Source organism: Diabrotica virgifera, chromosome 10 (assembly GCF_917563875.1).
Source record: "Diabrotica virgifera virgifera chromosome 10, PGI_DIABVI_V3a".
In the NCBI taxonomy this organism is placed as follows: Eukaryota; Metazoa; Arthropoda; class Insecta; order Coleoptera; family Chrysomelidae; genus Diabrotica; species Diabrotica virgifera.
This window is the reverse complement of record NC_065452.1, coordinates 714,138-734,085: the sequence shown is the minus strand read 5'-3', so window position 1 is coordinate 734,085 and position 19,948 is coordinate 714,138. Positions and strand designations below refer to the sequence as shown.

Below are 19,948 nucleotides of genomic sequence, written 5' to 3'. Positions count from 1 at the left end.
ACACTGATAATGGAATATTGATTCCGAGAACGTGTTGTTGTGATTCAGCCCTTTTTATGGATTTTAAATATACCTTTTACAAGATAAGGTTTTTATTTTTTGTGATTTATGGTATACAGCCAGTACAGGAATTTTTCCTTGTGATATTTTTGAACATTTAACTATCAGATAGGAAAAGAAACGAATTGATCCGTAACAAAACAAAAGTGAAATATGTCTCAACCCAAGTAGCAAAACCTAAATGGAAGTTCGCTGGACACACCCTACGGCAAAAGGATGAAAGATGGACTAAGACGATTATACGTTTGGAACCACAAACGAAAAAGGGGAACGCCACAGATGTGATGGTCGGATGACCTGAAAAAACACACTGGGTCAAAATGGATGCAAATTTCCCAAGATAGAAAAGCATGGAAGAAAGAAGAGGAGGCCTATATCCAAGGATGGATATTTAGGGCTGATTAGATAGACAGAAGCAATAAGGAATCTTAAATCGTAGCTTCTACAGATTCCTTGGATTACAAGTACATAAACGTGGATGTACATAAATGTTCAAAACGTTTTTGAACCTATCAGTCTATCGTCAGTGGCATCGTCGGGCTCAATAGCCCGAGAACCAGTTGGACCAAATATGAAATTTACATTATAAAATTGTAAAATTGAAAAACTTAAAGCCGATAAAACTGGATAACTATCCGGGAACATGAGATGTCATTGCTCAAACATGTACGCATTGGTCTATTTTCGTCTGCCATATTCCATGTTAGCTCAGTCTCACAGCCATATTCCAAATGAAAAATTCAGTAACATTTTCAAAAATGCCATATTTTGTATTTTCTTTTGCAGGTACGCCAATACCTAAGTGATTTCTCCATAACCATAGCAATATGTTCCATGGCTCTGTTAGATTTTTACGTCGGAATTCCAACACCAAAACTCGAAATACCTCACGAACTCAAACCAACTCTTCCGGACCGAGGATGGATCATATTTCCCTTCAACGGCAATCCGTTATACACAGTGTTTGTAGCAATCTTTCCGGCTCTATTAGGCACCATTCTGATATTTATGGATCAACAAATAACAGCTGTTATAGTTAACAGAAAGGAGCATAATTTTAGAAAAGGTAATTGTGAAAATGATTTATATAACAGCAAAACACTGAAATCTTTTGATTTCAATACTTTCACATTTATTAAAAACTAATTTCGCTACAGCTGTTTCGGCAGAGTGCCTTTCTCAAGTAATGGATTTTACTGTGTATTTTAATTTTATAGTCTTTACCTAAATAAGTTAAGGGGGGAGCTGTTTTTCTCTAGTTGGTAACTGAGAATTATATCTATATTTTTTAATTTATTAATGTTCATAGATTATAATAAATATAGCTTAAGGCCTTTATTTTGAATAAGGAGAATTTTAAACTGGTCACTAAAATAATGATTATGATCTATAAGGTGAATTGCGTACGTGTTTTGCTATGCATTTATAAAAAGTTCTGCCCGTTTGACCGATGAAAGGTTACCCGATGACAGTCACCTCATGTAAGCTTGTACTCGTATATAGGTACCACCGTGTAATTGTTTTTTCTTTTGGCCTTTGTTGTTTTTAATGTATTTGCTTAAATTTTTGTTTGTTCTGAAAGCTGGTGTTATTATTCCATCTCTCTGGTTTCCCCATTACTGAGGATCGTGATTTCTTCCAATATTCTTAACAATGTTTCTCCATTGGTCTCTATCTTCAGCTGCTCTAAAAGCTTCGCAGAATGAGTTTCCAGCTGAATGCTTTATTTGGTCAGACCATCTAGTTGGTGATCGTCCTCTTGCTGTTCTCCCCGAAACGTTTCCAGAAACAATCTCTCCAAACTGTCGTCGCCTCTGCGAACCACGTGACCAAAGAATTGCAGAATTCGTTGCAGACATATTGTGGACAGCCTTTTTTTAATATTGAGTTGGTTTAGAATGGAAACGTTTGTCCTATGAGCAGTCCAAGGTATGCGCAGCATTCTTCTCTAGCACCACATCTCAAAGGCATCAATTTTTTGGCGCTCGCATGAGCGAAGAGTCCAAGTCTCGGCTCCGTATAGAAATATTGAGAATACAAGGGCATTCACCAGTCTCATCTTGATATTTTGAGAGAGAGATCTGTCTTTCCAAACTTTAGTTAGGCGACTCATCGCATTTTTTGCCATACCAATACGTCTCCGAACTTCTGCTTCACAGTTACCATCGTTAGTTATACTAGATCCGAGATAGACAAAGGTGTTTACTATCTGGTAGTCCTGTAACATGTTAGTCAGTTGAACAGTGTCGAATCTGTCGACCACCATTATTTTTGTCTTAGCTTTATTGATTTTCAGACCAACTTTATTGCTTTCGTACTCAACTCTTCGCAGAAGATCAAACATTTTTTGCTCATTTGCTGCTATAAGTTTAGTGTCATCAGCCAATCTTAAATTGGAGATTTTCCTACCAGCTTCTGTTACTCCACCGGCCCATCCATCTAAAACCATCATTATGACATGTTCACCATAAATGTTAAATAAGTCAGGTGACACCACGCATCCTTGTCTAACACCTCTCTCGGTCTTGAATTGGTTTGAGAACTTCTGATCTAGCCGTACTGTCGCTATATTAGACTCTTACAGATTTTTAAGTGTCACCAGGTGCATTGGTGCGCCCATTTCTATTAAAATTAACCACAGATTTATCCAGCTTACACAATCAAATGCCTTTTGGTAGTCAACGAAGCATATAATCATAGGTACTTGAAATTCTCTAGACTTTTCAATAAGTTGTCTTAGGTTCAGGATTTGTTCCCTTGTACCTTCACCCTTTACAAACCCCGCTTGTTCCTGAGGTATTTGGTAATGTAGTTATTATTTCATACGTTATGATAATTACTGTTTAAAAAGGCGGGTTTGGTGTGGTCCAGAGATAACCAACTGCTTCACGTTGATCTTCAGCATGTTAATAAAGTTAATAGAATTCATCATCATCATCATCATCAACCCGTACTCGTCCACTGCTGGACATAGGTCTCCCTCAGCTCTTTCCATATTTCTCTGTTTTGTGCGGCTTGCTTCCAGTTGCCGACAATACGCTTCAAATCGTCAGCCCATCTGGTTGGTGGTCGTCCTCTGCTCCGTAGTGCTTCTTCTCGTGGCCTCCACTCGACAATACGTTTTGTCCATCGGTTGTCTGACAATCTGGCGACATGTTCTGCCCAATTCCACTTGAGCGACGTGATTCTTTCGACGACGTCCGTTCTTTTTGTTCTACGACGTATTTCTTCGTTTGGGATCCGGTTCCTCAGGAAGCCACCCAACATCTGGCGCTCCATAGCCCTGTAAGTTATGCGAATCTTCTTCACTACCTTTTTGGTGAGTGTTAGTGTTTCCGCCCCATAAGTGAGTACAGGCAACACACACTGGTCAAAGATTTTACTTTTTAGGCACATGGGTAAGTCCGATTTAAATACATAGCTCGGTTTACCAAACGCTGCCCAGACTAATCCTATGCGACGTGGGAGCTTACACGTCTGGTTATCTCTTCCCAACCGAATTTCATGTCTTAAGTACTTATAAGATGCAGTCTGCTCAATATCCATTCCATTAACAACAATATTACGATTTAGCACCAGATTAGTCATTATTTGCGTGATATAACTTGTTCAACATTATTATTGCATCATCCATACGATCGGCTATAAGGACGATGTCAGCTGCGAATCTCAAATGACTGAGCTTCTCTCCATTTGTATTGATACCATATTCGTTCAGATCTGCCTTCTTAAAAGTGTGTTCTAAAAGGGTTGTGAACAGCTTTGGTGAGATGGTGTCTCCTTGCCGTACTCATCGCTGCATACAGAATTTATTAGTTTGTTGATCAGAGAGTCTTACGCTAGCTGTTGCATTGTGGTAGATATATTTTATCATGTTAGTGTAGCGATGGTCTATTCGGCATTCTGTCAATGCTTTTAACGTTTTCTGCGGGTTTATGGTATCGAACGCTTTCTCGTATACCGCGAATATCAGTGCCAATGGTTTGTTGTATCTTCTCTATTAAGTTTTTATTACCAGTAAGTGGTCGTTAGTGCTATATCCGGATCTAAACCAAGCTTGTTCTCTAGGCTGATAGAAGTCTAACTTAGCCTCCAGTCTTTTTTTGATGTTTCTTTGAAAAGTTTACACAGGGTGTCCAGAAACTCTACCTACAAATGAAGACAGGAGATTCCTCAGATAATTTTAAGACAATTTAACCAAATTTACCTAATCCGAAAATTATGCCTAAGGGAGTTAGAGCTCTTTGAAGATGGCGTCTTGTAATTAGTTTTTCTTAAATACCCCTAGAACGCTTCTAGTTAGAAAAACGAAAATTGGTGCACACATTTATCTTCCAGAGCAGGGCCTATTTTACCACTAGGCCCATGAGGTACCTGCCTCGGGCCCGCATTTGAATGGGGCCCGGGAAGATCACCAAAAAAATGGCGAAGATATTAAGCAAAAACGGTTCTCCTTTAAAATCAAATGGCGGCTAACGCAACGGCGGAATTCGCGATTTTAAATTTACACTAGTATTGACCCCCCTTAAAGATTAGAAAAATATAATTCAGGATAGCTCGGCATGCAAGGTTAGACCTGCTATTCATCTAAACCGACTGGACTAAAAAGGAAGCATTTTTTGCTTGTCACTTACAAACAGTGGTGGATCTAGACATTTACCTTGGGTGGGGAAATTTGCTTTAGGAGACAATAGTTTAATCAAATATATAGAAAACTTAATGAGAAAAATTTTCAGAAATTGAACATGAAGCCTAAAAAATTATCGCCGATAAACGCTTCATATAGAGATGAACTTTCTTCTTCTTTAGGTGCCGTGTACGTATTCAGACCTTGGCCGTCATCATATTTACAAGTTCCTGAAACTTTTCTCTATCGGCTGCTGCGCGAAATAACTCTTCTTCCGTGGAACCACACCGTTATCTAATATTACGCAACCATGAAAGTTTCTTTCGACCTATCCATCTCTTTCCCCCGGTGTTCCTGGACTTCCAGTCCTCTAATTATATGTCTGAAGTATTCTGTTTTTCTTCTCTTTATGGTTTTTATGAGCGCATGTTCTGAATTCATCATTTGGAGAACATCTTCATTGGAAGTGTGCGAAACCCGCGATATCTTTAGGATTCGTCGATAGCACCACAATTCGAATGAGATGGGCTTTACCAAGGTCGAAAAAAAAAAACAAATTTTTGATGAAAATTCTAGTGTTCTCGAAACCATTTTTTAAAAGGACTTAAAATTTTTTAAATAAATAGTATTTACCTATGTGTGATCCTATCTATAGCAAATATCTATACGAAAAGATGCTAATAATTATTCTGTAAACGATATTTTTAACATAATATGTTTGTAACATTGTCACAGACAATAGTGAGACAGTAGACTTGAAAACTTAATATATTACTGAATACATATTATGAGAACGATACCGATGTTGATGATTTAGTGGAATAAGTGGCACATTTTAAAGAACTTTGTAGCACATCTAATGTTTAATTGTTTAAGTGTAAATTTTATATATTGTTAATAAAAATTTAAATTTCTGGTGCAACCATATTTCTATTAAATAATAATTAACACATTTAAAAAAAGTTATTATTATTGAATTATTTTATTTAATGAATTTAGGGGCCCGAAAATTATGTAGTGCCTCGGGCCTGATTTAAAGTAAAATAGGCTCTGTTCCAGAGATAAATCGATTCCATCCATTGTGAATTTCTAGTACCAGTCATAGGCGCCCGTTTTGGGTGAGGCAACGGCTGTTCTATCGCGTAACTTTTTTGTCTTTAACGTTTAAGCATTTTTGATAATGGATTATTAAATTGTGAGGTATTCTAGTACTAAAAGGTACTCTTGCTTTAAGTCGATAGGACACACCGTTTTCTATAAAAATCGATTTGAAAATTTTTCGCTTCCTGAATTTGAAAAAAAATGGAAAAAATTTTCAAAAAAATGCTTTATTTTACCAACTTAAAGCAAGAGTTACTTTTAGTACTAGAATACCTCATAATTTAATAATCTAGTGTCAATAATTCTTCAGAATTAAAGACAAAAAAGTTATGCGATAAAATAACCGTTGACCTACCCAAAACGCACGCGTATGACCGGTACTAGAAATTCGCAATTAATGAAATCGATTCATCTCTGGAATATAAGTAAATGTACCAGTTTTCGTTTTTCTAAATAGTTTTTTTTTAATTTTTTTTTGATGTTCAAAAAACGAAAAATTTTCAAACCGATTTTTCTAGAAAACGGTGCATCCTATCGACTTAAAGTAAGAGTACCTTTTAGTACTATGATACCTTACATTTTAATAATCCATACTTAAAAATGCTTAAAAATTCTTCTTCTTCTTCTTTCTCGAAACTCCTTATGCCCCTCAGGGGCGTCGGATGCTTAAAAAATAAAAACAAAAAAGTTATGCGATAATATAACTGTTGCCCTACCCAAAACGGATGCCTATGACCGGCATTAGAAATTTGCAATAGATGGAATAGTTTTATCTCTAGAAGATAAATACGTGTACCAATTTTCGTTTTTTCTAAATAGAAGCGTTCTGGAGATATTTAAGAAAAACTAATTACCAAACGCCATCTTCAAATAGCTCTAGCTCCTTTAGAAAGCATTTTCGAACTAGATGAATTGGGTTAAATGGTCTTAAAATTATCTGGGTAATCTCCTGTCTTCGTTTGTCGGTAGAGTTTCTGGACACCCTCTATATGTGTAATAGCAGACTGATAGGACGGTAGTTTTTTAGATCTGTTATGTCACCTTTCTTGTGTAATACAACAATGACTGCATTGTTCCATTGAGAAGGGGTTTTTCCTTGGTAAATGCATTCGGTGAAAAGTTTGGGCAAAACCTGGATAATTTTATTTCCACCTTGTTTGATTGCCTCGATCACTACTCCGTCATCCCTCTCGACATTTCTGAAAATGTCTTTTTAACTTCGTATGGTGTTATTCTGGCATTAATTCTGATCCCTGGTTTGTGATTTTGGGCAGGGGCTGATCTTGCCTTGTGTTGGTGCTCTCATACATTTCGCGATAAAACGATTCGACAACCTTAAGGATGTCGGCTCTATCCGTAGCAATGTTGTTGTCTTTGGTTCTTATTCTGTACAGATAATAAAAAATAAATAGAATTGCTATACATAATATATAAAAAAATATTTCATTGACAAAAACTTTTGGAAGTGTTATTTAAATCATGTGAGTGTGCTACATTAATTTTTTCGTGTTCTGTTATATTTCCACCTGTTTACTCTGGAGCTGTTCCACCGCTGCCCCTGTGCTGAAAATTTCTGATCCGCCAACACTTCCACAGCTCCTAACGCAAAATTAACATTTGGTTTTGCAATTCCATTTTTTGTTGAATATTATTGTAATATTTCACGTACTTCTTTAGCAATTTTATATCACACGCCATCATTCATATGTCTCATTGTTCTTCTTCTCTTAGTGCCGACTTCAATAATGAAGCTTGGCTATACCCATTGCAAATTCGTCTCTATCTTCTGCTTTTCTGAAAAGCGTCTGTGTGTTTAACTCGGTTCAGTCACGAATGTTTTTCAGCTAGGACAGTTGTCGTCTACTAGGGATCTAGGACAATTTCCCGAAAACAGTTTCCCGAAAGACAAATCCCCGAAAGCAATTACCCGAATGGACAATTACCCGAATAGACAATTGGCAGATAAACAATTGCCCGAAAAGAGCATTGACCGAAAAATATATTTAAATAGTTATTGCTTTATATGTATTTCCTATATACTAATACGGTAACTTACGTGCTATTTAAATAGTTATTACTGCTTAGATTGTGTTCGACCTAGCTATGTCCTTAATTAATATATTATTATAATATCAATTTTTTTATTTCATGTTCCCTTCACACTTGTACCGCTAGCGTGTTTAGAACTTGGAATAAACATCCAAAGTATGATGAGTGCTATAAGACTAGAATATCCCGACTCAAGACATCGTGGGTGCTTTTTCCATTTCACTCAATGTCTCTTTAGAAGAATCCAGTCAGACGGTTTAAAAAGAAGATATGAAACTGATTCAGATTTTAAAGCTCCAATTATTGGCGGCCTTGGCATTCGTTCCTACTGCAGGCGTATTGGAGGCGTTTGAAACGAATTGCGAGCAAGATGTGTTGACAGCAGAAGCCCAGTCAGTAATTGATTACTTTGAAGATACCTGGATCGGGCGTCCACAAAGAGGTAGACAATGTCGTTTGACCCTATTCTCACATGATCTGTGAAATTATTATGATGGGGTCCAAGAAAGTTTACCAAAAATAAACAATTCCATAGAAGGATGGCACTAAGGGTTTGAACAACAGCTTTCCGCAGAGCATCCAAACATTCGGAGATTTATTAAAGGCATTGAGATGGATCAGAGCTTACATGAACTTCAAATTGAACAGTGTATATAGGAGGGTTGGAAAGCCCTCCTACACGTGAAAAATACAGAGATTGTGCAGAGCGGATTGCAAGTCTGGTAAACAATTACGACCCTGCGAACACTTACGAATTCTTGCGGGGAATAGCACATAATTTATCGTATTAGTATATAGGAAAATAAAGATCATGTGCATAAATAAATTTTAAAAAATCAATAAAAATTAAAATAAACTCTAAAAAAATTCAAAAATATAAAAAGTTTAAAAAAATTAACAAAAAAAAAGTAAACTGTAAAAATAATTCAAAAAAATAAAAAATCTCAAAAAAATGACAAATTGGATGTTTATTCCAAGTTCTAAACACGTCAGCGGTACGCTGCCATTCCTAAGCCTGAGTAAAGTGTGAAGGGAACATGGAATAAAAAATATATATTATAATAATAAATCAATTAACTAGATAGCTAGGTCGAACACAATCTAAGCAGTAATAACTTATATAAAGCAATAAATATTTAAATATATTTTTCGGTCAATTATCTTTTCGGACAATTGTTTATCTGCCAATTGTCTATTCGGGTAATTGTCCATTCGGGGAATTTCCATTCGGGGAATTGTCTTTCGGGAAACTGTTTTCGGGCAATTGTCCGGGACCCGTCTACTAGGACCACTTTTTCCTTCGATTATACCCTTCATAATCAGCTGCAATAACTCATACTTGTCATTTCTAAGTATGTGTCCCAAATGCGGTTTTTCTCTTTTTAATGGTGGTCAAAAGTTTTCTGTCTCTTCCCATTCTGTGTAACACCATTTCGATCGTAATATGATCGGTCCACGGTATTTTCAAAATTCTTCTGAAAAGCCACATCTCAAAAGCTTCCAGCTTTCTCATTAAGTCAACGTTAACTGACCAAGCTTCGAGACCATAAAGAAGATAAATCATTAATAGGTACCTATATAGTATATGTCTCATTAATAGGCAAGTACTATTTTCTAGATCCAACTGGATGTTTTGATCTGTCTTTATTTAGTTAAAGACATTATCTCCCATATAGCTTCAGTGTTTTTCCTTATAGCTTGAAGCTCCTTTAGCATTCTTATTGGTTTAATTCGTCTCGGGTCGGTATTCTTTTAAAATCTTGTCTTGAAATGCAACATCCCACATATCTATTTTGCACAAGACTGAGAGTATAGATAGATTGCCTTCATCTTATAATTTTATGCCATTTGGAGTACTAAAAATCATTAACCACACTCTCTAATGTGCTTATCGGTGATCCATTTTTCCATCCATGTTTATATCGTTAATCTGATCTTCCATTCAGATTTAATTGGTGATCCTCTACTTCCACTAGGTTTGATCGCCGATTCTTTCCTTCATCCGGGTTTTTATCGGTGATCCTTTCCTTAATTCAGGTTTTGACGGGAAGTTCTGATCCTGATCAATATCGACTTACAACTAGGCATTTGCGACCAAACTATTTTTATTGGGTTCTGTTCTGGATAACATGGTAGACGTTTTAGGGAAATATACCCACATTCTTGCAGTAAATTGTTTTTATATTATATAATATATAATTTTGTTTGTGTCTTTTGATGATTTCATATAGTTCCGGTTTTAAGATTAATGTTAGAAATGGTATATTTTTTTCTGTCGACCAAGATAACATATCCTCTTTTTTATAGTTACTGGTAGATGCTCTACTAATTTGTACATTATGGAGTATTGTCAGTGAGGACAACAGATCCTGCAGGCAAATAGAAGATTAACTGTTCTTTTAACCATTTTTTCTAATTTTCTGTATTCATCATGATAATCATGTTATCTTCCAAGTTGATGAAAACAGACACCTGATGTAAGAATCAAAAGAGCATTCGGTACGACACTCATTTGCCCGCCACCGTGTATGACTACCAACCAACGCCCTTTTGAAATATTTTTGAACAATCCTTTACTACTATCATCTGGCCAGTTATTGGGTGTATTTTTTGCTGAATGTACATAGGCATCAGCACCATATGCAATTAGCTTACCTCCACTTTTATAGTATTTAATTTTATCCAAACACTTAAGACACTCCATTTTTTCCATTGCCATTAAATTTTTTTCCATTTTAATCCCAAATATGTTACAATTCAATATAGAGGACTCACACTTCTAGTTCACTCATACGCCTCTTCAAGCCTTTTCTGCAAAAGCTTCAATGATATATGACAACCTTAAATCTCATGGTAAGTGGTAAATTGTATTTCTTTTAATGGACAGTTTGTCTGAGTCCCTCAAGTCTGTCAGAATTGCTTTCTGTTTAGCAGCTACTATAGCTGGAAATTCTTGTGAATTGTAATCTTTGTCATCATCATCATCATCATCAGTGGCGTTACAGCTCTTTATGAGAACAGCCTTCTTCAGAACAATGATCCATTCGCCCCTGTCTCTGGAAACTCATCTCCGTGCCCTAATTCCAATAGATTTTAAATCGTTTTCTATGCTGATTTTGTACCTAAGTTTCGGTTTTCCTCTTGCTCGTTGTCCTATCGGCCCTCTTCGGTCAAAAACTCTTCTGACTATGGCATCTTCCTCACGCCTGATTACATGCCCTATCCATCTAAGGTGTGCTAACTTAATGAAATTTACAACGTCAGGTCCTCCAAAACTTCTATATAACTTAAAGTTGTAACGCCTGCGCCACAAAACTTGTTCTTTTATCGCTCCATATATTCTTCTTAGGATTTTTCGCTAAAAACGTTTCAGCAGTTCTTGGTCATTCTATGTAATTGACCAAGTTTCTGAACCATATGTTACCACTGGCCTTATTAGTGTTTTGTAGACAGTCAATTTAATTTTTCTAGGTATTTTTGAGGCCATCTGTCTTCTTAAGCCATAGTAGCACTTATTGGCGAGCACTATTCTTCTTTTAATTTCTTCACTGACATTGTTATCTTTAGTTAGCAGCGAGCCTTCCAGTTCTACGTCGTCAATTATTATTCTTGTAGGTGTCGGGTTGCTTGACCGAGTACAACACATAGGTCTTTGGAACATTTATATTGTTTCTTGTTCTTTTGAACCTTGTTCTTTTATCCCTCCATATATTCTTCTTAGGATTTTTCGCTCAAAACGTTTGACCAGTTCTTGGTCATTCTGTGTAAGTGAATAAGTTTCTGAACTATATGTTTTATGCACTGGTCTCATTAGTGTTCTGTAGAATTGTAATATTCGCTTGTTATCATATTTGCTTGAATTATTCATGCTACCGTACGTACAGATACTCCACTATCTGGAATTATATGGAAGAAGAAGAGTATCTGGAATTCTCGAAATTAATTTTTTTCTTAAATAGTATATTTTTTATTGCAGGCTGTGGCTATCACTTAGACCTCTTCGTTCTGGCGATCCTCATCCAAATTTGCTCAATCATGGGACTTCCGTGGTTTGTAGCTGCAACAGTGCTATCCATAACACACGTAAACTCTTTGAAACGGGAAACAGAATGTACTGCACCAGGTGACAAGCCTCAATTCTTAGGTGTTCGTGAGCAGAGAGTGACACATATCTTGATATTTTTGTCCATTGGATTATCAATATTTTTATCGCCTGTATTGGAGCATTTACCAATGCCTGTGCTGTACGGTGTGTTCCTCTACATGGGAGTAACCTCGTTAAAAGGACTACAATTTTTTGACAGAATATGCCTTTTGTTCACGCCAATGAAATATCAGCCGGACTACATCTACTTAAGACAAGTAAGTAAAGTTATATTAATATATTAACAATTAACTTTCATGAAACTATCTCTCTTGATGTTGATGTCTCTTTTAACATGCACTACACGTAACAAGTATATATTTATAATATAGGTAATAAGCGAGTCATCTACAGCTGGCGCCGCTTCTCGAATCCTCATTTCCAGCGTTTTTTATCGAAGCAATCTTCAGTTTTTAGATCTCTGGCGGTCATTGCATCTTCGAGATCTTCTCTCTAAGATCGTCGTGGTCTACCTAGTTTTCTTCTAGGGAATGGAGTCCATTTTTATATTTTTTTGGTCATCTATTTTCAGGCATTTTCTGAAGGTGTCCCTACCATCATAGAACCAGAGTGAATGGTTTGGATGCAGCTCAAAACAACTATTTAGAACTACTGCCTCAAAAATTAAAATAGCTATGATGATTGCCAACCTCCGTAGCAGAGATGGCACCTGAAGAAGAAGAAGAAGTCCAAAGCAGTTGAGTCTTTTGGCTTCGATTGTGTGTATTATATCTAAATCAATTTCCATTTCTCTCCTAATATCTTCGTTTATCACCCTATCAAGTCTAATGAGCCGGCAACATCGTCTCCAATAGTACATTTCCATGGCCCTTATTTTTGATTTGTTTCTTTGGTATATTTCCCAGATTTGCCGTACAACCCAATACTGTCTATTGTTGTTTTATATATTCTTCTTTTATTTTCTTTTGTTATTTTATTATTCCATAATATTCCGTGTAGCTGTCTGGCGGCTGATCTTGCTTGGCCCATCCTGGAATGTATTTCGTCGTTACTCCCTGCTATTGAAGTTTGTCTTTTTGGACTCCTAAGTATTTGAAAGTTTCTGTTGAGTTTATAGTTCCCATTTCAATTTGTAGGCTTTCTGGTGCTTCTCCTAAAACTAAGTACTCGGTTTTTTGTATATTAATTTTAAGGCTCCACTTAGTGTACTCCTCTTCCAGTTTTCTGAGCATACAGTCTATAATATCACTCTTGTCTTCAGCTAGAATGGCTTGGTCGTCAGAACTTGTTCTCCACAATGAAAGCGCCTCATTTAAATATATTTTAAAGACTGTAGGTGCTATGCAGCAGCCTTGCTTTAGACCCTTACTAATAGAAATTTCTCTCGTTAATTTGTTTCCAGTGTTAATGTTTACTGTCATATTTTTTAAAGCTGTTGTACTGCTTGTATATTTTTTAGCTTATTTCTTGCTTTTCAATTGCTACCCAGAGTATTAAAAGTGGTACACTCTCGTATGCCTTTGTCAGATCTATAAAGACTATATGGGTGGAAAGGTTGTGGACTAATTTTTTCTCAATAACCTGCTTTAGAGAAAATATGCTGTCCATACAGGATCTGCCTTCACAAAAGCCATTTTGTTCTTCTACATCTGTCAGCTCTTTTTCAATTTTATTTTTTATTATTTTTCCATAAAGTCTTGAGAGTGAAAATTATATCAATCCTGATGAAAATTTTGTTGCCTGTGATGGCTACAGGTCTATTACTCACCTATCAAACGAGTGTAGCCAACTTTCATCTTCAAACGGTACAACTGTCATTCTACAATGAACCTTACTCTATGTCTGTGGAGAATTTGGGAATCATTTAAAGCATTTCCTACGATGTTTGTAAAATTCAGGAAGATTTCACTACATTGCCGAAGATGGGTGGCACTCTACAGAACTATAAAGTTGATATAATTAACATCCAGGACAAAATTGAATCAATGTCACAATTTGTCACTGGAGACACCAAACCAAAGACTGAATAGAGTATGGAGAAGCGACAGGCCTAGAGCAAGATTTAAGGACCAGTTGGAAGACGACTTACGAGTATGAAATTAGAAAACCAAGGCGAAGGAAAGGAAGGAATGAAAACTGATTCTAGAACAGGCCAAGATTTATATTTTACAGCTACCAAAATTTCCTTTTTTCGAACATGACTTTAAAATTCTGATAAACATACCAACCATTATAATGCCATCTTATTCAGACTTGCCAACTTTAACAAAACTTACATTTAAATCCATACCAAGCAAATCAGGGAAAAATTTAACAATAATTTATACAGATGGATCAAAAAAAGATGAAAATATGTACTGGTTTCGCATTTTTTGTTTCAAACAACAATTATGCAGAAAAATACCGAATTCCTTATTGTTGTTCTATTTTTACAGCTGAGGCTGCTGCCATACAGAAAGCACTAACTTGGTGTGTTTCTAATTATTGCGAGAACGTTGTAATAGTCTCAGACTCTCAGGCAGTACGACAAGCTATTTGTAGCCATCCATTAGATAATTTCCAGAACTACATTATTCTTGATATCAAAAAAATATTACATAATCTAAAATCCACAAAAAAAACAGTGACTTTACTGTCGGTTAAAGGACATAGTGGAGTAGTTGGAAATGAAATAGTGAATGGAATGGCAAAAAATACATCTGAGATACCAGAAATCACAAACATTTTCAACTTCAAAGATCTATTTTCTATTATCAAAAGTGTTGGCAGCGAAAGATGGAGGTCCAAATACGAAGATGTTCAGCAGACATCAAGAAATCATTACTTTTCTAATCCACGAGGAAAAATTTCCTGTAGTTGGCTGTATACCATTACAAAAACATAAAATCCTTTATAAAAGGTATATTTGTTAAAATCCCTATACAGGGCTACATCAAAGACAGACCTAGTTTTCGATCGGTTGACCGATCATCATCAGTGCAATCTTAGAATCTATATTTTTACTTTGGTGGTTAGCATGTAGATTCTAAGATTGCACTGATGATGATCGGTCAACCGATCGAAAACTAGTTCTGTCTTTGATGTAGCCCTGTATAGGGATTTTAACAAATATACCTTTTATAAAGGATTTTATGTTTATGATTACTTTTCTATTCACCCATTATTACCAAAAAATATACCTCATTTTAACTATAATTATAACAAAGTACATTCCTCATTAATAACCCGGCTAAAACTTAACCATGGCCTTTTTCCAGAGCACTTACATAGGATTGGAATCTATGAAACTCCCTTCTGTTCTTGTAAAAATCAGTCCATCGGGGATCTGAACCATGTATTCTTTGATTGTCTTAATTATAGGGATCAGACTAGAAACTTATATTTGAGTTTAATTGACCTTAACATTAGCCTTCCAGTTAACATCAGCAATCTTTTATCTTATCTGACAAATCTATATATAATACCTTAATCAAGTTTATATGTGATACTAAGATAAAAATTTAAACATCTTTATAACAAAATTCTGTGGCAAAAGGACTCTTTGCCTAATGCCATCTCTTTCTCTCCATACACACACACACATACACAACAGGCCAAGAACTACCATGAATATTTACAGACTATCTCCATTTTGGGCTATCAATATTGGGCAGTCAATGTAACACAGTATTTTTACTTTTTTGGTTCTCATCCTCTATTATTCCTTAAATTTCATCCACGATTAAACAATGAGTCACCTGTCTTATTCCGGTGACTGTGTGTATAGCTTCTGCAAGTTGTGCATCTATTATCACTTTCATTTTGTTGTTTTGGTATATGTTTTCAATAGTTTTTATAATATCTAGGGAAACTTCTCTATTATACAAAAGATGTATGATATCTTTGATTCTTACTAGTGCTGCCCAAATGCAAGACCAAGACGAGACTTAGACAGTCTTGGTCTTGGTCTTGCGCCAGTACACCTGGTCTTGGTCTCTGTCTTGGTATTGCGCTCTTAGTCTTGGTCTTGCAGCAAGAGTCTTGCAAGTCTCGCAGTTGCCCATTAGCCTATTTCATATCTTAGAACAACGTAACAGAGAGGTACATTTTAAGCTTGAATATCACAGCATGGTAAAGAATAGCCAAATTAATAAATATCTAAACAACTGACACCGGGTGGGGTTTGAACCCACGATCTAAGTGATACCTGCCTATGTTCTAACTAACTAAAGTTAAAACTACCTCTTAAAACCCACAAAATTTCATTTGCATATCTCAACCGATTTTAGAGCAATAAATAAATCGTCAGTTTGTAAGAAAAATTTCAACACCCTCTATTTGGGAAACGAAGCATTTATAAAGTAAACGTTTATGAAGCAAACTGTCACTACTTTTTTGTGCAGAACTAGGCACCCATTAAAGTTTGCCATACTTATTTAAAAACATACTGTATTGATTGAAAAATATGGCTAGTTAAAAAAGTACCTAAATTTTTTATTATCCAATATAAGTGAATGAATAAAAAACATAATGCTAAAAAATATGAGGCTATAGTTGGGTTTTAATTTCAGTATGCTATTGCATGCTTGAATAATAAGTTAGCATAATGCTAGAATATTCCACAGAGTAAGAAAAACCACAGTTGGATTGATACACCTGGTATACAATGACAATAATTGACCTGTCTAGCAACAATATTATTACAGCAATACATATTTATAAAGAATAAGACAACATATTAAAAAAAATCACTTAAATCGGACAACAGCTTTAGGAAATTTGAGACATTAAAAAGGCCCCTTTTTGAAGGTGGTGCGTTAATTTCTTGGAGAAGTGTATGTCGTTAAAATAATATTTCGGTATTTTGTTTACACAATATCCGGCATTATCTGTACTTTTGTCTCGTATCATTATCTTTTGACACTTTTAAATAATAGCCGCGCTGTTTCGGCAAATTTTGTTTACCCGAGTGACCTCATAGCACAGTCAGCATAAACAATACATAATAGTCTTACTATAATATGTATAGCGATAAGATTTCTGGTGTTTGGATTACTAGAAAACTAATAATGAAAAAAATTAATTAATAATGACCTCTGAGTACATGTCAAATGTGTCAAGTGTTTTTTAATGGATATTTTGATTCGCTATGTATGTTTATGGTATTGTTCGTAATGCGCATATATCCAATTTTCAAAATTTTATTATTTTTTTATTTCTCATAGAGTATCTAAGAATATAGTCGAACTTATATACTCCCTAAAACGACCTCCAGTTCTAACTGCAAGACGCAAGAGTCGCAGGCTTAGTCTTGTTCTTGCTTAAGTCTTGCACGGTAAGTCTTGGTCTTGGTCTTGCTAAAATTAGGCGGTCTTGGTCTTGGTCTTGGTCTTGCGAAAACGCAAGAACAAGACCAAGATTGCAAGACCAAGACCCATTTTGGGAAACAATAATTCTTACTCATGTCAAATGCTTTCTTCAAGTCAATCAAACACAGAAATGCTGGTCTATTAATCTCAAGTGATTTCCCAGTAATTTGTTTTATGACGAATATTGCATCTGTACACGATCTTCCAGTACGAAAACCCTGTCGTTCATCTGCTAAACTTATCCTCTGATTCATTAGTTCTAGTAAAATTTGAGTTGTAAGTTCTAGGGGGTAGTATTTAACAAGTTTATACGTCTGTAGTGTTCTGGCTATTTTTTATCTTCTTTTTTAAATAGTGGAATTAGTTCGCTAGTTCTGCAATATTCCAGTAATTTATTGTGTTTTATATAATTGTATTAATTAATGTTGTTAATTGTTCTGTCATTGCTGCTCCACGATGTTATTACTACTTACTGCACATTGCTGCTACTATGTATTTTATAAATGATCTTATTGTATTTTTCAGGTGCCAATAAGGAAAGTCCACATATTCACCATCATACAACTGACCTGCTTAATTGGTATGTGGCTGATAAAATCTTTCAGACAAACATCCATTTTTTTCCCTTTGATGTTGGTAGTAATGATCGCAATCAGAAAGTCGTTGGACTTTGTTTTTACAAAAAAAGAACTGAGAGCTTTAGACGATCTCTGGCCACAAAACAACCAAATTCAAAGAATTGAGGAAAGCCGCTGTTGGATGTCTAAATATATTTTAGGCCCTAAATTGATCCCGAGAAGGGAACACTTGGATACAATTGAGGTTTAATTTGGTTTTAAAATACATATTTGTAACTTTATTTTTATTTAAGAGAAGTGTTAAGCGTGGAAACACATTTATTAATCAGTTATCACTCTTAATCAGTTATTACTCCTATACACTGCGCGCCAAAATTAACACAATTTTAAAATTTTAATTTCAGTCCTAATGAAAAAAAAAATGTTTGTTTTTTTGTGATATATGGTTTCTTTTAGAATATCTGAAATAAAAAACTTTTCTTTTTTACGAAAAATGTATTGAAATAAACAATCTAACATCATAAATTTAAACATCTAAACAAACTAAAATCATAAATGAGGGAATTGAAATTTTTAAAGTTCAAGAAATTTAAACTAGTACCGAGTACATATTGCCTTTTCTTGCATTTAGTACTACTTGACAACGAGCTTTCATACTGAGAATTACCGTTCTTTTTTCTTATTGTTTAATTTGATCCCAAATTTCAATTATTCGCACAGTTGATCTAATGTATTTCATGCATTAGGTAGTTGTAGTCGTCTTGCTACAACACACCAAACATGTTTTATTGTGTTGAGGTCAGGACTTCTCACAGGCCAATCCATGGCAGGAATCCCAACCTCCTGAAGATATTGCTGCACAATTCTTGCCATGTGTGGCCTGATATTATCGTGCATAAGTATAAAGTTATTTTCTATAAATGATGCAAATTGCACGTCATGCTCTTCTAAAATGTCTGTAACATACCTGTGTGATGGAAGCCCTAAAACATGGCTTGAATTCTTCTTCATACCGCTGCCTAAAAAGAAGAACGCCAAACTATGCCAGGACTTCCGCCTTATAAGTCTATTAAATAACATTCTGAAGCTTTTCTTGCGAATCATACAGAACAAAATATATAAAAGATGTGACGAGGTCACCGGTCAAGAACAATTTGGCTTCAGGAAAGGTATGGGGACACGAGAAGCAATATTCTGTCTTCAAACTCTGGCACAAAGATGCAAAGATCAGCAAGCAGACCTCTTTGTCTGTTTTATAGATTTTGAGAAAGTGTTCGATAGGGTGAAGCACAAGACCTTGATAGAAAGATTGAACGACATCGGAGTCGACAAAAGAGATTCTAAAATTATAGATTCTGTTTATTGGAATCAGATAGCAATCATAAAGACCAATGGTAACACGTCAAGGTCAATTGAAATACAACGAGGTGTTAGACAGGGTTGTGTGCTATCACCCATACTGTTTAACGTCTACTCTGAGGTAATATTTGGGAACGCTTTATCGCAATCTTTAGAAGGAATCAGGATAAACGGTCAGAGAGTAAATAACATCCGCTATGCAGATGACACGGTATTAATGACTGATTCGGACCATAGTCTGCAGATACTGTTGGATAGGGTTACTGAGAGTTGTGAAAAAATGGGGATGAAGATCAATACTGCGAAAACCAAAGTTATGAAAATATCAAGGAACAAAAATTGACCTCTTCCAATATATGTGAAACACCAACAGCTTGAATACGTAAGCCAATACAAATATCTTGGTTGCTGGTTCAACAATCAACTTGATTATAAACAAGAAGTAAGAGCGAGAATAGAGGTAGCCCGACAGGGGTTTATCAAAATGAAAAGCTTATTTTGTAACAGTAGCAGTACCATCAACCTTAGATGTCGTTTTCTGCATTGCTATGTGTGGTCAATACTTTTGTATGGAACTGAGGCCTGGACACTCAACACAACACTGATGAACAAGTTAGAAGCCTTTGAACTCTGAATTTATAGAAGAATCTTGAAAATACCTTGGACAACCCACACCACCAACGAAGATGTTCTGAGGAGAATAGGTACAGATAGGGAACTG

At 35.6% G+C, this 19,948-nt stretch overlaps 1 protein-coding gene across 1 annotated transcript in view; it reads left to right on the top strand.

Moving 5' to 3' along the window:
• LOC114340507 (electroneutral sodium bicarbonate exchanger 1-like) overlaps positions 1 to 18,118 on the top strand; it is a 47,743-nt gene extending 29,625 nt beyond the window's left edge. Inside the window, exons 7-9 of the mRNA XM_050641395.1 lie at positions 847 to 1,126; positions 11,814 to 12,199; positions 17,816 to 18,118. Coding sequence (XP_050497352.1) covers positions 847 to 1,126; positions 11,814 to 12,199; positions 17,816 to 18,118 — 969 coding nt within the window. The remainder of the gene's footprint in view (positions 1 to 846; positions 1,127 to 11,813; positions 12,200 to 17,815) is intronic.
• The last annotated feature ends 1,830 nt before the right edge of the window (positions 18,119 to 19,948 follow it).